The following is a 27,104-nucleotide window of genomic DNA, read 5'->3' as shown; positions in this document are numbered from 1 at the left end:
AGGATTTGATTGACTCGAAAGACTTGTTCTTAGATGATTGCACGCTAATTATGCAGAAAGGTCATAAAATCATATACAAAAGATTGTCTTTTGCCATTTTATTTTTTGGTTTTCTCACTTGGTTATTTAGTTGAGATCATTCATTAAGACTGCCATTAATTCAAGAATTGTGTCACCCTATTTTGACTTTCTTCTTCTTCTTCTTCTTCTTTTAATTGCGATTGAGCTACACATCATTTGACGAAGTTGGCTAATAAATCTGTTGCACATAAAGATTGAGAATTGGACATTCCGCAACACAAGAAAATGATTTTATACCTGCCCAGGAAGCGGAAGTATACGTAGTTTTCTTGTATGTCAATGGAAATCAGTGATACATTGTCCTGTGACTCAGAAACTTCGTAATACTACTCACAGCTCTGATCAGCCTTTAGAATTTGAATTTAGGTTGAAATTTCTTTTTTTTTTTAATTGGGTATAATTACGTTGAAATTGCCATTCTAAAATAGCTAGCATATTGTTTCTGCCATTCTAAATTACCATAATTTCTTTTTTTTTTGTTTGTTATTTCTGCTTGTGAAGCAGATTTAGTATGCTATTAATAAAATTCTCTTTCTATTTTTTTTTAAAAAAAAGCTAGCATATTGTTTGTTTACCGTCCACTCTTTTCCTATTAGACTTTCCCAGATACTATTACGTCTTTGTTGGTTCAGGCCTTGTCTGTTTGCTTGAAACCAGCTAACCCTACCCCCCCCCCCCCCTTCTCCCTTGGGAGATTTTCCTGTCTTTTGGCTAAAATTTATTTTGAGCTTTTCTTTTCTTTTTTTTTTTTTGAAGCGGGGGGGGGGGGGGGGGGAGGTGGGGTGGTACCAATAGCCCTTAGGGGAAGTGGTGCATGCCCAATGATGATGAAATGGGGTAACCTATCATTTCAAATCCAAGGACCAATGAAGTGAAATTTATAATTGTTAAAGAATTACGTAAATCTTGCAATTGGGTCATGCAGATATTGATGCCAATAAATGATATTGTCCAATTGACTTCAAAAAACAAACATTATTAACTCCAATTGACTTCCAAAAGAAACAAAAAAGAAAGAAAAAAAAAGAAAAAAAGAAATGAGTACGAACAATGCAATCTTGACTTCCTTGTCCTTCTTGTTTGATAATTTATATATAGCACTGCTGAATGAAAATGACCACCTAAAAATTTGTAGACGATCCAAAATCATGGTAACTTTAATTTGAGTTTGATAAGTCATAATTTGTTGCTAAATTTATAATTATTTTTCCCTTTAATTTTAACCAAATATTATTTTAATTGATTGATTCTACTTAAATTTGGTTAATGGTGCTAATTGTAGGAAAAAGAGCAAAATGTGATTAAAAATGATAATTTTTCAGTTAATTTGATGGTGGTACGTTCGGGACCTACATTCAAGGCCAAAAAGTCGGGATTGATATTGGACAATCTCTCAATCCAAGTCAACTTCCTAATTTGTTAGCTGCCAGGACTCTCCTTATTTAGGGGATCATTCTCAAAGAAAAGAAAAGTTGGAGGAAATTGATTGATAATAGGAATCTTTTTAGGAGTTGGATTGGAATTAGATTACTAATCAATTAGGAGAAAAAGTAGGGAGAGAATCGGCTAAGCATTTCAATTCATCATCTCTTTGGACTAGAAACAAAAGAGCATATATAGTACTTTTTGTCTTGACTTTTCTCCTTAGCCGCCTTTGGGAGGAAAAACAATGGAAAAGCTTGGAACAATTATTTGCATGGTTTGTTCTCCGTTAATGGAGAACTAATTTTATACTTCTAGTCAAGGGGACAACTGAAGATTTGGTTCACTAATTACTGTGAGATCTAAATTATTTTAACTGTTTCCTCCATTTATTGGTATTCGTATGTTTTCTGCTTTTAATTGTTGTTATAGCTATCGTATATAATTAAATAGATGCGCAATATTTAATTATTCATATAGGCTATTTTGCTAATTGGAGGTAGTTGAATTCATAATTGTTCGATTACTTCCGTCCTGATAGCAACTGGCGTAATTGGGTTTATATCAAAAAAACATACGATCTAATTTAAACAAACCCTCGTAGCGTGTTTGTTAGTTAGGATTGGATTTGTCTAAATCTTAATGCAAACCAGAAATTAAATCCTACAGTCGTACCTAGAGTTGTTTCCGAGTTAGAGAAATAGTTAACGGTTGTACCTTAACTATCGAGAAATTAAGGAAAGGCTGGTTGTTTATCGCGTGTATGACAATTATAACTAATCTATTAATAATTGTTGGAATTATATTTGAATCGATGATCAGTTGCATGAACCATTTCTGAAGTGTATTCTTGGCTAGAGTTTCCCCGATTATTTCTCCCAATTAATTATTTTGCACATTTAATTTATTTAGTTCGCAATTCATAAGCATTTAATCCTAAAATCCCTCATACTTTGAACTCTAGAAGAAACGAATTATCCCCAATTCCTGTGGATTCGACTCTACTTACCGCTATATATAAAATCTATATTTCTCTTGAGTAGGTAACTATTATTGCATAGGTTCGGCACCTGTCAGAATTTTTTCAAATAACTGATACGCAATGGTGTTTAATTTTCAACTGCCTGAACTTCATTCAAGCACTTGTACATAACTACAGAAAGTGCTTAGAAGGGATGAATCTGCTTCCATCAAATCAGCAAACTCGGTGTTGAAAAGTTTGACTCTCCCTCTGGATCAAACATTTAGAATTGGGGTTACTCAGCCAACTTGTAGCAAAATGATCCGGAAAGAGCTCACCTAAATCAGCTTAATGTTACAAATATTAATGGAGATGCAAGATAAAAATGTTTGGATCAAGTAGGGTATAAATATTGAGTTTAATCAAATCGAACACTTTAGTATTCAGATTTGTTATATTATTTTAATGAATTTAAAATTGTATTCAACCTTAACTTGTTTATCAATCAAACCAAACTTAAATGAACTATTATCGAGCATAGTGGCAGATTTACATTGGGGGCACTGGAGCCACGAGCCTCCACTGCCCCCCTTAAATTTTTATAATACCTATAAAAATTTGATATAATTTCAAGTGTGCCCCCTAGAGTTTTATGTATCTATTGGTTTATATGCTTTCAAAATTGCCTTTGATTTTACCTGTTGTTACAGTTACCGTAGAAAAGGGTTTTTTCAATTATGAATATAGTGAGAATCGGTTATAAAATAGAATGCAAGACATTTGGATGAATAATTATTTAGTTACTTATATTGAGGAAAATATACTTCGTGGAGTTAAAATGAAAAGGTTGTAAACCGCTATCAAAATATGAAAACTCGTCATGAGCAATTATAAATGGTTTAGTTTGCTTTTTGAAATAAAATTATTATTACATTAATAATTTTGAGTTTGTCTTTTTATGTTTTTTCATGAAATATATGCATCATTTGTACTTGTTGGTGAATATTTTTTTCCTTAAAAAACTAGAAAAATAGTAGGTAAAAAATTTTAAAGTTGCTTTTGCCTCCATTGAAAATTTTTTCTGGCTCCGCCACTGATCGAGCATAGCATGAGTTGTTTAAACTTTGTACTTATAAATCTCGACTTTATGCTAATCGAGTCAAATTCGAATTGAGTTCTAAAGTTTATTGAATAAAACTGCTATTCAACCTTGATTTGATTAGTTGACTAATCAAATTCGAATGATCTTTTATTAAACCAAATTCGATGCAAATATCTGAGTATTGGTTTATCTTATAACCCTAGGTTCAAGTTCATATTTCTCTATTAGACAACACTATATGAACAGATTGCGTAACCCTATAAGTTATACTATAACACAAAGAACAAAATTTTATAAAGTAAATAATTAGCCGATTGTGTAAACTGTTGTCGTACTTTTTCCTTTTCTTAAACGAATTTGGCTGACACTAGTAACCAGAATTGTTGCCTACAAAAAACGTTCAGTCTTTTTTTTTTTACCAAAATCTAGTGTTTTTTTCATAATTATCATTAGGATTAATCTTATATACACTGTCAGTGTATACAGTATCACTATTAGATATATAACACATATATAAAATTTGAATTTGAAATTTAAAATTTATTCATGTGTTATCCATCCAACCGTGATAGTGTATATGCGCTAAAAGTGTAATTTTACTCTTATCATTAACCATAAATACAGGCAAAATCTAGCACATCTGCAAAAATCATACTTACACAATGCCACATATACATACATATATATATATATATATGGAAAAATCGTTTAAAACGTTCCTCACATTTTACAGAATGATCTTTTTCTTTCTCACTTTTAAAAGTATACTTTTACATCTCTTACAAATTCACATTTTGTCCCTCACTTTTAAAAGTGTACTTGTCCCTCATTTTGTGAAATATGAGGGATGAAACAATTTATTTTATGAAATAAAGGGACTATAGATCGGATTATGTAAAGTTTGATTTGACAATTTTGCCCTTAAAAAATGATCACATACAAGGCATATAATGAATTCCGACAAAAAATTAGTCAGAAACCTAGATTGGGATCAAATTTGCCCAATGTAAATTTATAAAGAACATAAAATTACACTTTAAAAAAAATGAGGGACAAAAAAATCATTTTATAAAATGTGAGGGACGTTTTGAACGATTTTTCCTATATATATATATATATGTATGTATGTATGTATGTATATGGTAGAAATAGGCAGAAGAGGACACAAGCCCCCTGTCCTTTCAATCTTGGCAAGCTTTGCCCTTCGTTTAATATGTCGGGAACACGAGAGAGCGACGTGCACCCCACCTTGCGCACGCTACCCCACGAGGGAAAACCCTAATTTCCATAGAATCCCAAAGAAAAAAAGATAAAGCCCTTGAGACTTTTGAGACATGGACAATTTCAAAGCACTATATATATAACTAATATAAGAAATAGGAAATACCACAACTCCCCGTGTCCTTGCATTATATAACCACTTCAAAAGCATAGTAAGAGAGATTTAGTATTATCGTTTCCATTTCTTTGACGTTGTTATTATAGTACTATCCATAATTTTCCTGTAAGAGTACTACAGTGGTAGTAGTATTGGTCATCCAGTCTCTAAGGTGCTTTATTCTTTCTCTTGCGCTGTTGATTCTGTCCGGGCTTTCCTTCTTTTTTTACCTATTATTTTTCTCCTTGTGCTGCATAAGTTCTTTGCTGTATTCTTTTGTGATTTCTGTTTTTCTTATTTTATTTTTAAGTTTGATCATCTCCACGCATATCATCTTTTTATTTTTTTCTTTTCTTTTTCTATCTTTAATTGATTCCATCAACTTCTGCATCTAATTCTTCTCTTCTTTACATCTTGATCTTCATCATCATCACTGTTTTCCTCTCTTTTCGGCTTGCTAAGAAAAAGACCAGGAATTTGATCATTAATTCCTCAAATGAGCAGACGATTGGAAATTCTTCTTTTGCCTCAGTATTCTTTCAAAAAATTGAGCTGAAAGCAAGAGGGATTATAGCCCTATTTTCTCGTGGTTTGTTCTCAAGAAATTAAGGCCGATTCAACTTGTTGGATCTTGTTCATCACATCCATAGCTCAATTTGATCAAGATTGCAAGGCTGGCTAACCGGTGGTGGGGTGGACAGGTGGGGTTGCCGGGGGTCGAACCGGCACCTTGTTCACCTGTGTCTTCGAATAAACGCGGCCGGCCGGACTTAGCCATCCTGAATGAAAACAGCGGAAGCAAAGGCAGTGAAGATGAAGAAAGAGACAACACTAGTGGTGAGCCAAGAGAGGGTGCTGTTGAAGTTGGAAATCGAAGACCTAGAGGCCGACCTCCAGGATCCAAGAACAAACCAAAGCCACCAATCTTCGTCACGAGAGATAGTCCAAATGCACTTCGTAGCCATGTCATGGAAGTTGCCGGTGGCAGTGATGTGGCTGAAAGCATAGCACAATTTGCCCGCAAACGCCAGCGTGGGGTTTGTGTGCTCAGTGGTAGTGGCTCAGTAGCTAATGTTACCCTAAGGCAGCCCGCAGCACCCGGAGCAGTCGTAGCACTTCATGGAAGATTCGAAATTCTGTCGCTGACCGGGGCTTTTTTGCCCGGTCCAGCTCCGCCCGGAGCAACAGGACTGACAGTTTACTTGGCTGGTGGTCAAGGACAAGTTGTTGGTGGAAGTGTAGTTGGTTCTCTTGTGGCAGCAGGGCCAGTTTTAGTGATTGCTGCTACTTTTGCTAATGCAACTTATGAGAGATTGCCTCTTGAAGATGATGAGGATACAACTCCTGCTTGTGGTGGCGGTGGCGGTGGGCAGCCACATCTTGGTGTTGGTGGTGGGGGTGCAGGAAATTCACCTCCTGGACTAGGGACTAGTGGAGGTGGTAGTGGTGGACAACAGCAGCAGCATGCCATGCCTGATCCTCCATCCTTGCCTAGTTACAATTTGACACCAAATTTATTGCCGAATGGAGGGCAGTTAAATCATGATGCCTATGGTTGGGCACAGTCCAGGGCACAGTATAATTGACAAAGTGAGGAAAAAAGAGAGAGGTAATTTCAAGAATGTTTAATACTCCTATATTTGTATGTTTATTGAACTATAACAGGAGGATCTGGAGTGATATATATGTGTGTGTAGGCAGGGTGAAGTGAATGAGGGATAGGTAATCTCTGTATACATTATTAAACTTTTGATCTTTTTCTTCCATTGTGCTTGAAATAAAATATGGTCCACTTTTTTTTTGAAGTTTCCAATGTTTCTTCTCTTGCATATGGATTTAATATTAGAATTGTATGGAGATAATGTAAAATACATTTCCTTTTCTTTGTGCTTGGATTCTATCTTTAGTCAGAATTCAGTTATTAATGATCATCAGGTGAATTGGTAGCATTTACAGATCTGCAGGAGACAAATTGGTTGGTGGAATAGCTTCAACAGAGCAATTGTTAGAAAAATAGTGTAGTAATGGAACCATTTTCGGGCTTTGCCTATAGAAATGAACATACTATTGGACTTCTCATGACTTGTGAATCATCAAAGGTCAAAAAATCCCCAACACTTGATCTCCTTGACATATACCCTAAGAGGTTTTCTTCAACTGTGTTCTTTTCTTAATAATAATTATGTTTTAAAGTTGGATCAACTGTTATCTCTAACATTTTTGCACCTATATTCCAGTATGCGCTGGTATTTCCTTATTTCTTTCTTTTTCATTTTCGTATAATCAACTAAAAGATATATCTTCATATCTAAACTTTTATTGAATATGATTTGGAACATTTTTTTTTTTTGCTTAATTATGTTACATAGCTCTGAAAGATATATCTTCATTATTTTTCCTTATTTATTTATTTTTTTATATCTTCACCCAACTAGTTTCTTGAAGGGCCTGCAAATAAGCATGTCTTTTTCCTATAGCACGTTCAAAGAAGAAGTATAAGCTTTGGAAAGGAAACAAAAATGAAAGAGTATTTCACGCAGGGTATTTGTATCTATTTTTTGAACTTTTGAGTATCGCAAATGCAGCTGAAAATAACCACTTTTTTTTTTTTTTTTTTTGTATTCTTTGGGTGGTGGGGAGGATGAAAAAAAGAAAAGAAAAGAGGAGGTCCCATGTCTGCAAATTTTTCTTCATTTGCATACATATCATACCCCCTGATGGAAATTAATAAAAGGAAGGAAGAAATCGTAAAGGATAAAAAAAAAAAAAAAAAGGAAGAAAGGATAACCCTCATAACGTCATGTCAACCAATAATAAAATGTAGGACTTTCATGAAGGGATTCTTCTCTACCCCACCTGGTCTTGCACAGACAAAGCGACCCTTGTTACAAGAGTATGGTTGCTCATCTTCATTGAAGAAATGTATATGTATGGCTTTTCATCGTCAATAAAGAAATTTATAAACACTTCTACAAAAACTGCAAGCTCTATTATCTCTACAATAATAAAGCCCCGTAGTTAGTTTGCTGTAAACTTTTTCTGTCAGTTTTTGTATTTCTAAGTTTACCTTCCAGCTTGTAAATGCTCAGCCTTTTGTATTTTCAAATTTACTCTCACAACAAGTGCTTCGCTAGTACTCAAACACTACGTGCAAAATAATTACTTCGATCTAATAACTAGTGACAAAAATAATTATTTCAATCCAATAATCACGTTATGCTCTGCTAATCCCACTCAACCACTGTTTCCTTCTTACAAACTCTCCGTACTTACATTGTAACCAACTGAGTGATTGACACAAGCACCAAAATACGAGTAGGGAACAAATTAATAGCACAAAACTAAAGCACACGAAAAACTAAATAGGACAATTCTAAGGGTGATGATTAGCGGATGGTATCCTCGGCATGAGATGATTCGATCAAGATCTAAGGTCAAGGTAGTTTACAATCTTTTGTTCAATCTATTAAATTTATGTACTCGAATTGTGTTCTTAAGTTCTTAGATTTTTTTTTTTTTTTGCATACTCAAAATTTTGTCATGTTCTTGCTAACTGAAGTGATTAGTGAATGTTTCCTCATTAAAAAGGCCAAGCAAACAGACTAACCACAAAATTTTTAAATCATGGAAGTGATTTTCTATTTCTAAGTTCACAACTTTTCTAACTGTTTTTACATTTTCAAATTTTGCCATTTTCTTGCCAAGTAAACTGCTAAGCATGTTAAGAACTAATTATGATTTTTATACTGAAATTTTGCCATTTACTTGTTAAGTAAAATGCCAAAAATTTTAAGAACTAACTGTGATCCTTAAAATGTTGCACACGCATCGAGTGTACTCCCATCACTATTTTTATTAGTACCCTAGAAAAGATTTTTGCCCCTTTTTGTTACCTATGCTACTAGTAAATGCTTAGTTTAATAAGATATTTGTCCATTCGTTATTAGAATTAAAAAAAGAACATGTTATGCCACATTTTTAATGCATTTCATAGTATATTAATAAAACTGCTCACATTGTTATTTCTTTAATCCAAAAAAGGAAATATTTGCCTTATCTATTTTAAACTCTTTTAGAATATTTTTGATAAATGATATTGACTCTTCAAAAAATCTCTGGACACTCCGCTCTTACTTATTATTGTTAAAATGCCATAAACTCCCAGAATCTAGAAGTATCTTACTAACACCTAGAAAGTGCTTTCAACACCTAGAAGTACCTTTTTGAGAAAAGTACTGTACTTCCAATCAGACTCTAAATCAAGGTCTATTATAAATAAGGTATATGAAGTAGCGGAAAAAGAATTTCAAAGAGATGAAGTGCTATAAACGAGAGAACATTTTTAATCATATGAACAACTGCATAATCATATGAAAATTAAAGTAGTAATTCTGACGGATATTGTAAGAACAAGCAATTATTTGAGCAACTTTCAGGATGAGACTTCCCCTTGTGTTTTGATTCCATTTCAACTGAACTAAATGGCAATAAGCAACCAAAACCATGAACTTTGGGACCAATTTCGGTGATGCAAAGAGAATTGTGATTTGGCACTAGAATTGGGACACTCATTAGATCAGTTTTGCTAGATTTTTATATAGTCTGTGTACAGTTTAGTTATTCTTCCTGTGTAGTTAGGGATTGGTTATCATCAATAAAAAAAATATTTCTTTTCTTAAAAAGAAAAGAAAACCATGAACTTTGCCTTCAATTCATACTATATTTGATCTCTTAAATTTGCAGGGAATGGAAAATCTCTCTTATTTTTGTCTGCTATGCATGCATGCAATGGTTTTGGTAGTGTATTTTTATAAAATAAGGGCTACGTCATATTATCGTACCAAAAAAGAGTCTAGATTTATATGCAGTAAATCAAATTGAGGTCTTTGTTTATGTCTTAGAAAAGTAAAAACAAATTAATCAAAGTAACTAAATGCAAGAGGACAAGAAATGTGCTTTATATGCCTTTAAATGGTGTATTATGCATGTTTTACAAGTGCACCTAGGCATTTTTTAAAACATTGAAGATACATTGATGTTAAAAAAAAAAAATTCCTTGTTTGGATTGTGAATTTCCACCGAAAAATTTTTATATTTTTCGTGAATACATTTTCTAATCATCTTTTTGTTTTACATACATCAAATCGCTTCTACAAAAAAAAACTCCTAAAAATAGCAATCCAATTAGGATTTTGTCATGAATTATTAGTTCTGCTTTATTGTTAAACAACATTTTATATGCCCATGATTCGTGTCAAACCAAATGACCAGAACGGTTTTTGTCAAATTCTTTGTGAAATCAGTAGTAAAAACTAAAAAGGTGAACAGTCTTAAGTACTTTGTGATAAGTTAACTCTACATTATCTTAGCTAGGGTAACTAGATAAAATGAGTGAAATTGATTACATCATGTTCCTGAATAAATCATTTAGGGGGCGCTTGGTTCAAATTTAGGAATTGGAATTGTAATTGGAATCATGTTCAAAAATTTAGTATTGGGTTTGATCAAGAGTATCATTACAATGACTAGTGTTTGGTATATATTTATAAGGTTTTGGAATCAACTTATTTTTCATTTTCTTATCTTTATTTTTTTCTTTTTCCCTTTTCCTACTTCTTTCTTCCCAGCCCTTAAGTATTCATGCTTCGCCAATTTCTCTTGAACCCCCCCCCTCAGCAATCTGTAGAAACACACACACACACACACTCTACCTAAGGAGAACCCACGGCTCAACCCAAAAGGCATGCTGACTTTCAGGCTACACCGAGGACCTTAAGTAGAACACACGCACACCACTAAGAATCGATGTGGGATTGAAACTAGGGGAAGGGAAATACCAAGACTCTTGCCAAAGGCTCACCAACGGCTTTTACTATTCCGCAATTATTTTTCCCTCAGCAATCTGTAGAAACACACACACACACAATCAAAGACTCTTGAACCACCACTAATCAACCTTGCAATCTGCGAAGTATGGGAGAGCGACTAACACAAGATGAGAGAAATCCTTACACAAAAAGGAAAAAAAAAAAGAGGAGAGAGAACTAGATGGAGAGGAGTGACCGCCATGGAGCATTGGAGGAAAGAGGAAGAGAGTGAAGAGAGAAAAAAAGGGAAGGTGAGAGAGAGATTGACAAGAAAGGAGAGAAAGAACTAGATGGGGTAGGGCAACTGCCATGGAGGGTTGGACGAGAAGGTGCAGAGAGAAGAAAGAGAGAAAAGAATGATAATGAAAACCTACTCTGGAAGATGGGATGAGAAAGAAAAGATGAAAGAGAAAATTTGATACTAAGGTACTGCCATGAAGGTTGGGCCGATATGATAGAACGATAAAAACGATATGTTTTCCTTTCTTTCTTGAAGTTTTCGAGTCAAATTGAATCAAATTTGAGAATCCATCAAAACCCTGGGGATTGACAATCCTCAAATTTTAATAATTCACTCCAAAATTCTGAATTCAATACATGTAACCCAAACAGTAAGAATTGGAATTATTTCAATTCCTAATCCTGAACACCTTTTACCAAACGGTACCTTAGATTTTAATCCATTGCTCTGTATAAAAAAAAAAAATTGTAACTCTTGTAACAGTGCAAGAAAATTAATAACGAGAAAATTATTCAATTGATGGAGAAAAATGTTTACCCATGCTGAATGTACCACACATAGTTAGACAAATATATGCGTATGTCAATATTCTTTATTTCTTTAAATTGTCACAAAATCTTAAAAGTTGTGAAGATATCCTTAAAATACAACTTTTTTTTTTTTCATCCATGTTAGTTTCGTGAACATCTGAAGGTATTGGAAATTAGTTTTGGAATGTACGTTTGATGAATCATGAAAGCTTGTAAGAAGGAGCGTAGTATCCGGCCAAATGACTCAACAAATCTCAAATCACTTTCAATTTTCACTGTCGTGTCACCCCTGCCACGCTTACTAGCCAAGAGACAAATGACTCAGCAATATCAAATATTATTCTAGCATCCTGACAACTCCTGTCAATTAAATTGAACAATCCTACCTTGTGGAGCTGAAAAAAGGCTCAGCCATACAGGAAATTTTGTTTATCTAACAAGAAACATGTTTCTTTCCATAATAAGCAAATGCAGCCGGATCTCGTAAACCCTTTCTGGAAAAGAGTTACACAATTTCCAAATCAAGACATTTTGCATAGCTTCTTTGTGTGGATTATATTGCATTGCATCTCCATCAAAATCTTCAACCACAGACATGGGTTTATGCACAAGTACAATGCCTTAGCACGAGATCTCATGAAACTTGTGGTGGGTGATTCATTAGAATGATTTCTTGGTGCCAACAAAGATGTACAGTAATCGATAAAGCCAGTGACTAAATCATTGAGAAGATTTTCAACTAACACTCAAAGGATCATAGAGAGAGAGAGAGGGAGAGGGGGAGGTGGTGGGGGGCTAGATTTAATTAGCAAACATAGAGGGCCCTCTTCACCTGAATTCACGTGTCACGCTTAATTAATCTTGATAAACTACTAAAAGCCAAATTGCAAATAGGACTATAGTATGACATTCCAACACTAAATTCACTGTACCATGGGCCCTCTTAGGAGTCTTAGGTCAATAATTGCAAGGTAATTTGTTACTATGATATTCAACTTAGGCCAATAATCAAATTGATTCGCACTTTAATTTGTTCCCATCTGCCTTTCCTAGCGTTGGCACACTCCCACTTGCTATTACAACAACGGCGTTGATTAGCTTTCTCTTTAATCTTTGAGACAAGCATATGACTAGTGGCAGGATCAATCGCATAATTAATTTGCTCTCCCGTGGATCCTCGTTTAATGGATTTAGCTTCACCCTTTTAGTTGTTAGGACGAGTTTTTTAGGGAAAGAAAAAAGAAAAACCAATCAAATATGAAAACGCTAAACTAATCACCTTTCTAAGACGCTAAACATCAAACAAGTATACATCACTTTGAAAGGGAATCCACTAAACTCGCATTAATGAAATGTAGACCACCCATTAACACCTATTGTATTATTGTGTGAAAGTATGGTTGGTGGGGACAATAGATTACATCACTCGTAGACAAAACCAAAATTTTCTTAGCTTTTCTTCCAAGTTCATGACTTTGTGACATTGTGTTGATACAGAAGTTCAATTAGTGGACGGTGTTCTTATTGTGGAATACACATCAGCTGCCTTAATTCGATGAACCTTTACTTAAACTAAATCGTCTTTCAAAGCAGTCAGTGTCACTAACCCCCTCAGTTGAGGAAAGGCCATAGTGAATATTTGAGTTTATCCTAACTATGAATATGGTAGCAAACGTTCTGTTGTCCCCAAAAAACAGAGAGTTAAAAAGGATACTATTAATTAGGGTGTATTATTTGTTGTTGCATAGCTAGGTCTAGTTGGCAAATATACATATGACAAGAGTGTAATCTATTTTACTAGCTAGAGTTGGTAGATTGCACTTGTTATTAAAGTGTGATTGATAATGCATTGCAGCTACCACAGTAACCACACATGATTAAGGCTGAAATAAGAAGAAAGTTACTCGATACTCGAATCGAGTTCAACTCAAAAAAAAGTTCGTTAAGAGGTTGGTTTGCTAACTTATCAAGTCAAACATGAACAGCATTTTGGGTGGGGTAAACTTTCAAGGTTGGTTTGAATTTCGTTTGATTTATATGAAATTGAAATTTGCAGAAAAAAAAAATATAAGTTACTATAGCTCGACTCGAATTAGACTCGATAAATTAATAAGTCAAATTTAAACACAATTTTAAATTTATTAAAATAATTAAATAAATTTAGCCACTAAATTATTAAATTTGATCAGACTCGTTTACACCTATATAAGTCATCTCCCCGAATCAATTGAAAAAAATACTGAATGCACAACAGAAATTCTATTTTAAACTAAGGGAGTTCAATAATACTTTACACCTTTCAAATCAAGCAAAAGAAGAGAGGGGACAAGAAAACAGCACACTACTGTCTCAGAGAAGTAAGAATATTTTAGCCAAATTTGAATTTGATTCCTTACCCGAAATGGAAGTCCAAAATGTGGACAGTGAGAAATGAAGGCTTTGCTCCCCTATTCCCCTCAATTTCACCACAACCACAAAAAAAAAAAAAACAATGAAAAAGCAAAAAATTATAACAAAAATTTAACGGTCCTAAATTTTTTGTGAAGGCAACATGGGGACCCATTACCTGAACTCTATCCCAAGTTGGACAAGAAAGCATCTACTAACGTGGCCTCTTACTGGGAATGGATACTTGGATTCAGGAGATAAAAAGTCCACAATGTTGCAGCTGTTCTGGAAGTTTGGACCACTATATGACAATATTGTGATTTTAAAAAAAAAAAAAATAAAAAAAACTTAATTCTGAAAGAAATGAGCTGGAAAAGGAAAAAGTCATGCACCAGCCGGGAATCGAACCCGGGTCTGTACCGTGGCAGGGTACTATTCTACCACTAGACCACTGGTGCTCGCGGATGCAATTTTCCGTAACAGTTTTTTAGTTATTACAACAACACGTATGCATTCCTCCTTTTGTGAAAAAGAAACTCACAGTTCCTCCGTCAGAAGGCAAATCAATTCCTCCTCTAATATTACTGGTCCACAATGTTTTAAAACTTAGCTTTCAATATCACAATGGCTAATAAAACTTTCTTTTCCTTAAAATTGGATGCAACTATTTCTTGAACCCAATGTAGCGGGTAAATTTTTAGTGTTTGTTCCCCCCACATCAACCCACCACCATCTCTAGCGCCGATAGAGGTAAGTTTTTTTTTCTCTTCTCCCTCTCCTCCTCCCCTCCGCTCTTCCCCGCCACCTCTCTCCCCTGTGCAATCTGGCCTTTTTCATGAAAGAGAAACATACAGTTTCTCCACGAGAAAATAAATCAAATTCCCCAATATCACTCACTAATGTTTTAAGTCCAAACTAAGCAGTTGACAATGGATATATATATGGAAAATTGAGGGGTACAATAAGGACCAATATAATAATATTTGCATGAAATAAAAACGTATTGAATCAGTCCCTTTTAGGTAGGGAAACGCCTGGGTAAATCAGGTCTACCCCAAATCGGACATTCTTCAAAGGAAAACTCCTATACTCCTTTGGAAAAACCATTCCCTAATGCAGTGCTAATATTTTCTCTGCAAGATTTTATGTATGCCCTAAAGAAAGAGGTCAGTGAACCATTTCTTCTTTATTTGGTAAGTTAGTAGTAAACCATTTCTCATTTCATTAAAAAAAAAAATTCCTTTTCAAAATCTCCATTAATTTCATACACGACCCATTTATCTTTTGTAAGATAGTGAAACAATGTAAGTTGCCAATTGGAGGTTGGAGTCAAACTCAATCATCATTTTCTTCGCATATAACCATTATTACATACAAGTTGCTAATGATTTATTCATTTATTGACCTGGACATCATCTGTCTGTTAATTTTTCTCCAGTTGGAAAAGGTCGTTTTCAACGTAAATCATGCATTAATTGACTAATGCTTAAACCAATGGGTAGCCCGAAGTTGGAGAAGTAGGTATCCATACATATGTATATCTTCTTGGTAACTAGGTGTTAAAATTACGAAAAAGTATGGTGTAGATTGATAAATTTCACCGTGTATGGGAACTATGTTCAGTATATGACATCTAAAAAAGTTTGAATCTGTTCAGTTACTGAATTCGATGTAAAAATTTCACACCAATTAAAAGTGATGTTGGATTGAAGATTATTAGAAAACTGTTGTTATGCGTTGTAGTACCTTTTGTAATGTAATATAATCCATGTAAAATTAAAATGCGGTTGCGGTTGAAAAGATTAAAAACAAAAAAAAAGGAACATGTTTAGAGATAGTACGAAAAAAGTACTTAAATATTCCAGTGCAAATGCAGCTGCAGAAAATAATCAGTAAATGAGAATAAATTCAATGCTTGAAAAAATGGGGCACCTCGGTTGAATATGTGGATGGGGGGTTATAAACATCTTAATCATGAAAACTATGCAACAAGGTTCAAGGTGGTGGACCATTAAATCATTAATCTTTTTCTCGTTATGTTTTCCTCTCTTTTGTTATACCTCTTGCATCGTTCATCAAGAAAGACCTGGATCTGAAAATTGCATGTCCAAAGGGACAAAAATGGGAACACACAAGCCAAACAATAATCAAAAGAGGGTCCTCTTTTTTTTTTTTCTTTTAATTATTTATTTATTGAAATTTTATTTTATTTTTTCTTGAATATATTCCATTTTCGTCTGGTTGATGAGTAAAGCCCAATGGACAGTGTTGCATTGCCCCACAACAATCATGGACTAGTATTGTTCTAATACCATTCTAATATTTTATTTTGTGACCTCCAATATCTGAGATGACAGGCATGTCACATTTTTTACTCTTTCTTTCTCCCTTATTTTAAGGAACCCTTTTTTGGCATTAACCTACTTCATCAATCACTTAAAAAAGGATGCAATGCATAATTGAAAGTTATAGATACATGCATTTACAATTTTAAACATGATATTAACGTGTCGACAATAAAGTTCAGCCTAGTTGATAAGCATTTGACTTTGTAACCGATTGGCTTACCCACCCATATTTTGTCGTATTGTTGTAGCAGGGGAGGCAAAAAAAAAAAAAAAAACACGATTTTGTGATCGATAACGTGTTAGAAACAAATGTAACCAAAAAAAAAAAGAGATCAAGTGCGAGAAGGAAAAGAAAGTGAAAAGGGACGAATCGATCGAAACTTAAGAATGGATCAAATGTCCTACTTCGTATTAGTCTTGCAATTAGTTGATCAAACTAGAGGTTAATATCTTTTATTGTGGTAGACGCTAACCTTACAAGGAGAAAAGAAAGGCGAGGTTATTTCATAAGTTTAGCTTCAAGTGATGGACTGTAGGAGGTTACATTCGCTGAGGACCGAATTCCGATTGGGCTTTATCATCTGAATTCTGGATCATGCACTTCAGACCATTCCATCTTTTTGTCCCTGCTTGGAACATGACACTGATAATAAAGATCCGAGAACGGAATTTGTCGCACGCCGTGTCAGTCTCCTGAACTGCTGGCATAGGCCCAACCCAACTGACCCATTGCGCCTTTAATACATTACTGGCCCGAAAGAGAAAAGAAAAATAAATTCCCGACATTTTTTTTTTTCCCTTTTTCTATCTAATTTTTTTCAACAACCGAAATCATTGAAAAGAAACAACAAAGTTAGATTAAAACTCAGAGGTAATCGAAATCCTTTTTCTATCTAATGAGTGATATGTACTTTAGGCATTAAAATAAATTCCCGACGTTTTCTTTTCCTTTTTCTATCTAATGAGTGAGATGTACTTTAGGCATTAAATTATTAGAAATGTAAGTTTAGCATGTAATAGGTTAAATTCTATCAGCTGCTAAATTTTAAAAAAGGTAAGTTTAGTATGTGTATATATAAGATAGATTAGATAGAATTTAGATATATTAACGAGTGTTCAATGAACACCTAAAGAAAAATATTTTTTTTTTCATAAATCTTTGTTTAGTTTTTGTTTTGGTAAAATATAGATCTAGCATAGAGTAATTAGTGAACTTGCTCATTACAACATTTCTAGGGGAGCCATATCTCCTGAAATTTTTCCAACAAAACAGAATTAAGCTGTGCTCCAAATGAAAGATGCCACAATAATATTATAAACTGATAGACTTAAAATTGAGCCTATGATGCTTCCTATTAGATCTGCAATTCATAGGGAAAAAAAAAATAGAAACCGAGTTCTAGGAACATTACTCATGAGTAGCCTGTTTGATAAATGAATGAAAGCCAAAACCACTCTCTCTACTATTAATTTCACAAACAGATGAAAGTCTCCTTGTCCATAAATTTCACTCCCATTTGCAATAGGGAGATAATTGGGAGTGGATGAGATTTACGTGTACTTTAATCTGTTGGAGCCGGAAGGGGAGGGCTGAGTTCGGTGGTAAGGTGAGAGTGATTGTAAGTAGATGATTTTGAGTTCAATATCATTTATCTATTTATTAAAAAATGGGTGGCAGCAGAAGAGCCAATAACAATATTTAGAGTTCTAAAAATAATAATGCTGTCGTTAATTTTTATTTTATTTAATTATTTCAAAAGACACTCTAAAATTTATATAAAAAAAAGGACTTGAGATGTTCGCAGTTACCTGACTAATATTCCTATTGGGACAATTTATTTATCTGCTTTTCTTGCAAAGTAATCCATGTAATTCTTGATAAACGAGCATTTACATGTAGATAGATGTAGGAGGATCCGTTCGGAAAGAAAGAAACCCCTTTGATATCTCTTCTTCTACAAAATATATATATATATATATATATATATATTTTCTTCTAGTCGAGCCTCTTGGTCTGTCATTATTCCTCGAGAAGTGGGCACGAATCGTGTGAATTGAATACATGGTGAAGATTAATCACACAAAAAATCAGACATTGTGAGAGAGAAAATGGTTGAAAAATTTCGAGCAAATAAAAACGAAACACCGGACACCTGAATATTAATTAATTAAACAAAGGTAGCGGAATCTCGTTAGGACGTTACCAGAACCTACCATTCTTCTTAATCTTAAGAGTCTATTATAAACAATCGAACCAAATTAGCGCTTACACGATCCAGTCCTTGCTATTTTATCAAGTAATGCCGAGGATCTAGCTAGGCTTCAGTAATAATGCAAGTCAAAATAGGTTAAGTTAACCAATTAGTATAATTGAAGTATAGAAGCCATATGAGGGCACTAATATCCAAAAGGTTGTTTACTTAATTAAGCAAATTCTTGCTTGTTTTGTCTGCTCAAAGCGCATTGAGTTCAGAAACCAAACTACTCTGTTTAAAGCAACCTCTGATTAATAAATTCAGGTAGTCTTTTGGATACCGTGTACCTAAAAGTTGTTTAATAAACTAGTATCTTATAGATTTAGATCATTAAACTTTTACTGCAAACCGTTCCTCACTAGTTGACCTGACACTAATTATCGCACCACATATTTCTTGGATTTCATTTTTAAATATAAACAATAATTAGAACCCCCAAAAAAAAAAAATTCTAAGGAGGGCAAGTCTTGCCGTTTTCATAGTGGAGTAGAAAAAAAAAAAAAAAAAAAACTGCGATCTGTTTGGATTGCAATTTTTTAAAGAAAAATTAAAAAAAAAAAACCCAGAAAAATACAATCCAAACAAAGCAAATTAATTAATATTTTTCTTGTTGAAAGCTAACTCGTCAAGTTGAATAATAATGAGAATTTGAGGCGGGATAGGATTCAAAGTATGCAGGCCCTCTAGTCTTCTCAAGTTGCTTTTGTTTATGAATTGGAGAAATTTCTGAGATTCCTTTCATGCAATTCCATGCCGTGAAAAGACTGCAATAGTTCATCTACTAGCATTAAAAAAATCAACATACAGACCCCTTGGCACAAAACTTTCAGCTGCAGAGAAGCAAGTGGCTTTTCTTGGGCCTCTTGCCAGATAACAAATCATTACCTTATAGTCATCCCTTTAATTAAAATCCCAAGTCATTTTCTTTGAGGTCAAGTCTTAATCGAATCCTTAAATAGTTAGTTTTGGAACGATCTCCTCATTGCTTGCATCACCCAATACACGGTTATTTTATCCGTCTGCTAAACAACTGGTTTCTGCAAGAAATCCTGTCCTTTGAACGCCTTGCCCATCCAAAAGCTTTGACCATCTAGTGGTGGAGAATAAAGGGTTGCAGGGTTGGATACAGCAGCATAGGATCAAATTTCGTACGTGGGATTAGCTGAAAGGGACAGACACTAGTAGAAAAAGGAATTAAAGGAAATTAAGATACATCAACCACCTAGGTTGCTGCTTTCTAACCCATGATTCCAAATAAGCCACCACCTAATACCCCTGATGGACACTGGGGGTATATGAATTGATTGACACGGACACAATGCTAGAAAATGAGGCCAAGAAAAAGAAAAGAAATTGCGGAGTCAAATAGTCACCAACATTCCAAACGCATCAAGTCACTGTTCTGCAGGTATAATGAACCAAGAATGAGATTTGACCTAGTCCGTGAGGCTAGCAAGATAATTTAATGGAGTGACCAAAATATCTTGAGCGAAAACATTCAAGGGTTTTGATTTGTGTGGGGACCATGTGCACGACCAAAAAAGATAGAAATTGTCCATGTACGTAGCCATATTCATGCATGGTTATATTCTACATTGTGTCAAAAGTTGACAGTAGTAATTACAAGAGGAGATATTTTTGAACCACAAATCTTCAAAATCGTGCCACCCCTTCAATAAGAGCAACACAAGAAGGAGGAGGACATACATATTGTGTCCCGAGATGGAAAACACATGCAAGGCACGTGCAGTAGATGAAGCAATAACATGATGGGTTCCTGCTGGATAAGATGCATACCTGAGGGAGCATGGAGAAAGATATGGGCATGGTATCGGATGATATCAACGAGAAGATAAGACGTGAAGATCAGCCGTGTGGAGGGAGCAAGTTATCCAAGAAAATGCGCAGCAGAGACTATCCCAGAATCCCAATATGCAATACGTTGCAGTGAATTATTGCATAGCAAGACTAAGGTAATAAAGGCTCTGCAGTGATGGTGTGATACACTGGTTCGACACTGTGGGAGCATGATGAGAGCTAGAATAGAACAGATAACCAACAGATGCTCAAGTTGCAATCGCAGCAGTTGAAAATGCAATGCCCGAATACCATGACTAGACTTGAGATTTACTTTAACAAATGTTTGGTGCTAAGTAAGCCTATTTTTAGGTTCAACTTGCAGGCAAAATTCAACATTTCGTACAAAGCATTAACAACTACTTTAGCAAAAGGTCTAGCCTAGCTTAAAGTAAGCTATCACAGCTACCAATTGGTTGGACCAACGGAGGCAGCCTAATGAACTGAGTTCATGACTCTGATCAACACACACAGTGTTGTGAAATGTATTGAATTTATTATGATCAAGAACAATATAAAGATCCACAATTAAAGGAAGATTCAAAGTTACTTTCTAAATAGGTAGATATGTGTAGGTACAAAATGCAGTGTTCCGCTCATCCATTACTTCCTTAGGCCTGAATATTAGCGACAAAATCTTTTTTAGCAAAAATTAAATCTCTACAATCTGAAAGTCTACTTATATCTCATGGCTTTCACTGGGTTAAATACAATCAGCCAACTAACATCAACTAAGTAGGCTACCAATAAGTATGAAAGAAAAATGAAGATGAATTTTCTGTACCATAATTATATTGCATGTTGTGTATAACATCTCTGTACCCTTGATTTTTGCTATAGAAGCAAATTTGTTTGCTTACTTCGACCAAATTCCACAGCAATACACTCATGACAGGCCTGGCTGCATCACAGGCTGTAGAAGTGCAATACCGGTACTATGGAACTCTGCTTGCATGTAGCAAGACCCGTCGAAGTTCGTCTGCAATTCCTTGCAAGAGAACTGGTTTTCGGATAACTCCATTCATCCCAACCTGAAAGCATTTCTCCCAACTATCTTCATCATCACCTGCTGTTAGGGCAATGATCAATGGCCAGTTGCGGCTGCAGAACTTTCTAATTTTCACGGTCACTTCAAATCCATTCATGTCAGGCATGTGAAGATCCACAAGAACAATTTGGATTGCAGATACAGCACGCCCAAGAGCACTAAGACATTCATATCCTGAAGCTACTGCAGAAACATTGCAACCTAGTTTCTCAAGCAACCTTCGAGTAACTGCCCTATGCATGTCATCGTCATCAGCTAAAAGTACTCTGAGGCCCCTGAAGGAGTTGGAATAACGATGATCTGAAGACTGCCCTTGTTCAGATATGCTGACTACAGTCGATGTCTGTTTCTGAAACCGAAGAATAAGTGCCAAACTATGCTTGAAACCTTCCGAATTGGGGACTACCCATATATCTCCTTGCATTAGCTGCCACCATAACTATCCAAAAGTCATTTAATGAAGTGAATCTAAGGAATAATTACAACAAACGATGAACAGCTAAAAGCAGACTGCTTTCTATAGGTATAATGTTCCCTCTACATCAGCTTTCGGAATCAACTAAATTGAATTTAAAAGCCAAACAAGATAAGAAATCAGTAAATTCCAAACGCAAAAGAAACTTCCATAATCTACTAAAAATAGGCATAGTTATGAGGCTAGCTACTCACTAGGAGGTGCATGAAGCCATTATGGAAAGGTGAAAAACATATCCTTAAAAGAAGATTAGCTTAAGACACATCTCTACCCACAAAACACACCCTCCCCAACACACCCCCCCCCCCCAACAAAAAAAAAAGAATGAAGAAAGAAAAGAGAAAACCACAAATAATTTCACTAAAGAAAAGTTGCTCCTCAGCAATATTGTGTCTGTGAACTAGGAGCTTGCACTGATATCTATTTTAAATAGAATTTCTTAAAAGCAGAAACCAATTCAGAAACTGGTAGCATTTGTGGAAGGTTGATGAATATATAGCAATTTGAGAGAGAAAAGCTAAGAATAACTTGTGAGGATCTTATGACCAATTACAACCAGAACGCTCCCATATACTGCCATTGCCCACTAATGCTGAAAACATACCTGAACTAGCTTTCTGCATACACTGAAACTCAAGCCTTCCTCAGGTATACCACTGTTGTATCTCTGACAGCCCGGTGATACCGTTGAAGGCATGCTCTCAAAATCTGAATCATCTTTGCATATCCCAACATCAAATTTAATGTAAGTATACCCATCAGATGAGCTTGATCTCCACGGTCCCCATCCTTGATTGCTTGCCTGACTCCCACTAGCTGAGAGAACTCGAAAGACCAGACAACCTCCTCCATTGCTGCTGTTTAAAAGACTCCCAACCATATGGAAGATTACCTGAAAAACCCTTCTCTCATCCCCCATCACATGATTAGGCAAGGATTTATCAACTTCCATGGCAAAATTGAAACCTTTGTACATGCATAGGCATTTGGCTAGACAAGCAGCTACTTTTATCATTGCATGAAGTGAAAAAGACTTTGTCTCAAGTGGGAATCTCCCATTGTCTTTTGTTGAAGTATCCATCACATCATTTATCAAGGTTGAAAGCACATTGCTCGTCTTGACCATAGCATCAACCAAAAGTTGTTGCTCAGAACTGAGGTTCTCTTCTTGCATCATGGAGAGTAAGCCTAAAATTGAGTGCATTGGTCTTCTCAGTCCACTGCTCATTACCATCTGAAATGCATTCCTTGTTTGGCTTGCCAACAAAGCATCCTGTTTTGCTTGTTGCAATGCTCGGTTTTGCTCCTCCAACTTTTCTCTCATGTGCTGAGACTCTTCAAGCACTGCAGCATGGGAAATAGCCACCGCAACCTGATCAGCAACCACCTTTACTATCTCGAGTTCCTGAATGGACCAAGATCTGCCCTGACTGCCAGGAAGAACTAAAACCAGAATCGCATAACATGCAGGGACCATCTCCGGAGTGCCACCCTTAAAATTGGAAACTCTAAGCATTGGCATCCTGATTGCAGCAACAGCTCCTGGTTCACCATTCCCTCCGCTGCTTGCAACAGCAAGCGGTGAGTCAGACTCAAGAATCTTCACACCATCACTTCCTTTAATCTCTCTTACATCAGGGTCACTGGTTGGAATACACTCATTCATGTCTGAAGAATTCCTCCTTATCGACTCATGAATCAGATTCATTTCTGTTTTATTATCATTAGGCATCCAGATAGCACAGTTTTCTAAATCCAGTGTCTTAGAAAGCTCAACTAAAGTTGTGTCTAATATTGTATGCCGATCAAGTGATCTGCGAATCTCCTGGGTGAGCATCCGAACATGCAGGCCAGCTTCTTTCTGCTTCTTTATCATTCCTACTTGCCGACCAAGATCCCAGGTCTTTCTTCTCAACAAGATTTCTCTGACTTTGATTTTGAGCAGAAAGGGAATAATTGAGATTAGAGTTATAGCAGTAGCTACTGAGACCAGAGCTGTGAGCGTTTTAAAGATGGTGAGTGCAAGCATAAGTTGGAAAGGGTGTGGGCCATAAGTCCATCCATTGAGCAAATGAGTCATCCCACACAGGATGATGAAGGCAACAAATTCAAGAAGCACCAACTTAAATGGGACATTAGAGCAGCTAACAAAGTACAGGATCTCAATTGGAATAGAAAAGTAGGCCACTGCAATTAAAAAATCACTGACTTTCTGAATATCCAAAATGTTCTCAGTACTCCAAAATCCCCCCTCGTCACAGTTACAATTGGAAAATCCATTATCAGCAGCTGAGAGAGATATCAGAAGTGATGAGATCAACAGCCCAGATGCTAATCTCCTAAACATTTCACCCAGTCAATTTATTCATCAATCCATCAAAGGTATACACGTGTTCACACTGGTGTTTCTGAATTTGTAAACAGAAAATTAATTAGTTCAGTTAAAGACATACAAAATCAACCTTCTTACATCCATTTCTAATTCATAAAGTTTCTCAAGAAAATAAAAATCTACAAAAGTACTGTAGAAGCCACTTGCCGATAAATTATTGGAAACGCGTCACTGTTAACTTTAGCAACCAAATTAAAAAAATGGCAAAAGAAAGCAAGAAGAACGTAGGTGCATGCACCTCAATATTTCTATACCAAAATTTGTATAATCAAAGTCATTGCAAAAATTTAGCTGAGCCAAACAGATCAAGAACTAACCAAATCCTCTTATTAATTCTAACTGTATCTTCAATAGAATTCTTTAACTGAGGATTCTCAAATATATGTGAATCTGAGCTTTAAAACAATTCAAGGATATCATCCTCTATCACTAAAGGAAAGAAAATATACCATAAAACAACTAATACAGTAGCCAAAAACACCAAGAACAAGAAACCACAGTAAAATTACTAAATGGGGCACATAACCATCTAGAAAGCCAACTAATAGGTAAAGAGTGAATTTATATTGCAACAACAGACAAAACCTATTAACAAGAAACTGAAAGAAATCAATCTAGGCCCATGTACATCTCTGTCAAGAAATTAAAAAAGAATATGAAAAAACTAAAAGAATGAAGTAGAAAATGCAGGCAAATTATTAACTATTGATATGAAAACTAGAAGAAGAATATAACAGAAACTAATTAAAACGAATATGGGCTTCACCCTGAAGAATTTTTTTCTTCTTTTTTTTCTTGAAATAAGAACCAAAAATCCATTAACAAGACATTATCAAAACAAATCTTGGCCCAGAAAAACATCTCTTTTAAGCAATCCAGAAATGCAGCCACAATTTGACCCTTAAAATTTTGAACTTCTGTGATAAAAATTAAAGCCAGTAAATAAGTAAACGTAGAAAAACAAATCCACAAGGGAATGAACCAATATAAGCATTGACCTCTAGAAAATAAAATTCCCAGAAAGAAATGCAGGCAGAGTTGGAAAATTTACCTTTATCTGAACATCTCACATGTTTTCTTGAGAATAATACCCATGACAATCCAAGCCAATATAACTATCAGATCTTATCTCTTAATCACATGCAAAAGCATATGAACTCAGATAAAGCTCCAAATGTTTTGGCAGTTCAACTTTTTTCCAGAAACTGCAACTGTACTGAAAAATTTTCAGCCTGCATTGGTTTCATCACCGCTATTCAAAGAAAACAGCCGAAACCCATTAAACCCAATGATCCACAGATGAAAAGCCGCAAGAAAAAAAACCCGGTTTTGTTTCAAAGTTTTTCCCTTTTTCAGACCCTCCAAATGGCCTCACACCTCCACTGTGTGTAACGGCTGATTCATTGCTAGTTTCCCGAGGGACAAAACCGGGTTTTCCTTCAACCTTTTTCCCCACTCAGAATTCTTTCATGCTCCACCAGACACGAATAACACAGACTCGCCCTTCAACAGAGAAATTTCTCGGCGAAGCTGAGGGCCCTCATTGCGTTTTTTTTTTTTTTTGAGTATGTGAACTGTGTGTTTTCAGCTCAAGTTTCAAAAACAGAAGTTTCTTTCCGTTTTGTCCAAGCGGAGAAAATGGTTTGTTTGCGCCGCTTGTTTGGTAAGAAGGAAATCTAGTGAGGTGGGGATTTTTGGGGAGAGTTGTGGGATTTTAAGCAAAGAAAACGAAGGAAGAGGGGGGATAATGGGACCCAGACTGCAGTACATGAAGAGAACCTAGACGCACTTTTGCTTCCAAACGTCTACTTCATACTCCCAATAAAGGAGTACAAGTATTACTATTATTAAGGATTTCATAACTGTTTTATTTAATTTTTGTATTGATTTCTTTGTGGAGCTGTAGAGTACCTTATTTACTCGTTTTCTCACTGTTCATTCATTGTACGTTTCCTCTTGAAGGGAAAATTGTGTGTGCCCCCTCCACCTTTGGCAGAATGAGGCAGTCAGGTCCTAGTATTTTGAGAAGCTGCGCAAATTGGTTCATGGAGTTTTTCATTGAAGGGGATGGTTTCGGCTTTTGAAGTTCTAGAAAGCTTAAAATGGATTTGCGCCTTTTACTTCCACTAGTTATATCTAAAATAGAATAAGGGAACTAGATCTACTAGTTTGCAAGTTTAATGACCTTGCAAAAGAAGGAAACTTGTGATTTATATCAGCCCTAAAACTCAAATAATCCTTATTGTGTTATATGAGGATTTGTTTTCCTTTCTAATTTTCCTCCCAATTTAATGACCTTGCAAAAGAAGGAAACTTTTGATTTATGTCATCCCTAAAACTGAAATAATCATTAATTATGTTATATGAGGATTTGTTTTTGTTTCTAATTTTTCCTCCCGTCAATGTTTGTCTAAATATTTACGTGGAGTTCTACCCAATTTTAATGATTTTAATACATTGGTGAAGATAATCTTATTTTGTTTGCTTTCATGTCTATTTGAAAAAAAAAACAAATTTCTGTGACCTAATTTTTTCATCGTATAACATTTAAAATAAAACCACGATTGGTTTTCATTTGTGAGATAGGGTACCATAAACAAATAGGTGACATAGGCAAAGCACTTAAATGTGAATTGAAGCAAAATAAGATTTTTTATTGTGAGTGGAAAGTGTTGACTTTCTAATAGCACATCATATATATAAACTAACCTTATTGCACATGTTATATATTGTTGAGAAGGAAGGATGACACTTTTATG

General features: G+C 35.2%; 2 protein-coding genes and 1 non-coding gene across 7 annotated transcripts; 1 reads left to right on the top strand and 2 right to left on the bottom strand.

Annotated features, from left to right (window-relative positions):
• Positions 1–1,750: 1,750 nt before the first annotated feature.
• Positions 1,751–6,749, top strand: LOC140038174 (AT-hook motif nuclear-localized protein 20-like). Its single transcript, XM_072083271.1, has 2 exons — positions 1,751–1,780; positions 5,595–6,749. Exons 1-2 carry the CDS (start codon positions 1,751–1,753, stop codon positions 6,528–6,530), a joined length of 966 nt encoding a protein of 321 aa, XP_071939372.1. The 3' UTR covers positions 6,531–6,749.
• A 7,608-nt stretch (positions 6,750–14,357) lies between these two features.
• On the bottom strand, positions 14,358–14,428 carry TRNAG-GCC (transfer RNA glycine (anticodon GCC)). The gene has a single exon. It is a non-coding gene; the product is annotated as a tRNA-Gly (tRNA).
• Positions 14,429–19,334: 4,906 nt separating this feature from the next.
• Positions 19,335–26,072, bottom strand: LOC140003830 (ethylene receptor 2-like). Of its 5 annotated transcripts, none has more exons than XR_011841473.1 (5): positions 25,397–26,072; positions 22,558–24,361; positions 21,215–21,917; positions 20,371–20,610; positions 19,335–19,975 (listed from the first exon to the last, which is right to left on the bottom strand). XR_011841473.1 is itself a non-coding variant. In XM_072081953.1 (3 exons), the coding sequence occupies exons 2-3, from the start codon at positions 24,298–24,300 to the stop codon at positions 21,366–21,368; spliced, it is 2,295 nt and encodes a 764-aa protein (XP_071938054.1). In that variant the 5' UTR covers positions 24,301–24,361; positions 25,397–26,072; the 3' UTR covers positions 20,959–21,365. The 5 variants fall into 5 exon arrangements, 2 of the variants coding, with proteins under 2 accessions (XP_071938054.1, XP_071938055.1); XR_011841474.1 differs by having other exon boundaries at positions 19,335–19,751; XR_011841472.1 differs by lacking the exon at positions 20,371–20,610 and having other exon boundaries at positions 19,335–20,370.
• Between the last annotated feature and the right edge of the window lie 1,032 nt (positions 26,073–27,104).

Source organism: Coffea arabica, chromosome 3c, assembly GCF_036785885.1.
Source record: "Coffea arabica cultivar ET-39 chromosome 3c, Coffea Arabica ET-39 HiFi, whole genome shotgun sequence".
In the NCBI taxonomy this organism is placed as follows: Eukaryota; Viridiplantae; Streptophyta; class Magnoliopsida; order Gentianales; family Rubiaceae; genus Coffea; species Coffea arabica.
Note: the sequence above shows the minus strand (reverse complement) of the source record. Positions and strands in the feature narration are given on the sequence as shown.

What these genes read in the sequence shown, in the direction of transcription:
- LOC140003830 (XM_072081953.1), bottom strand. Translation starts at nt 24,300, where the DNA reads ATGTTTAGGAGATTAGCATCTGGGCTGTTGATCTCATCACTTCTGATA. An exon ending in TATGCAGAAAGCTAGTTCAG is followed by an intron (nt 21,918 to 22,557) that starts GTATGTTTTCAG and finishes ACTTTTGGATAG; the next exon opens with TTATGGTGGCAGCTAATGCA.
- LOC140038174 (XM_072083271.1), top strand. Translation starts at nt 1,751, where the DNA reads ATGGAAAAGCTTGGAACAATTATTTGCATG. An exon ending in TTGGAACAATTATTTGCATG is followed by an intron (nt 1,781 to 5,594) that starts GTTTGTTCTCCG and finishes TCACATCCATAG; the next exon opens with CTCAATTTGATCAAGATTGC.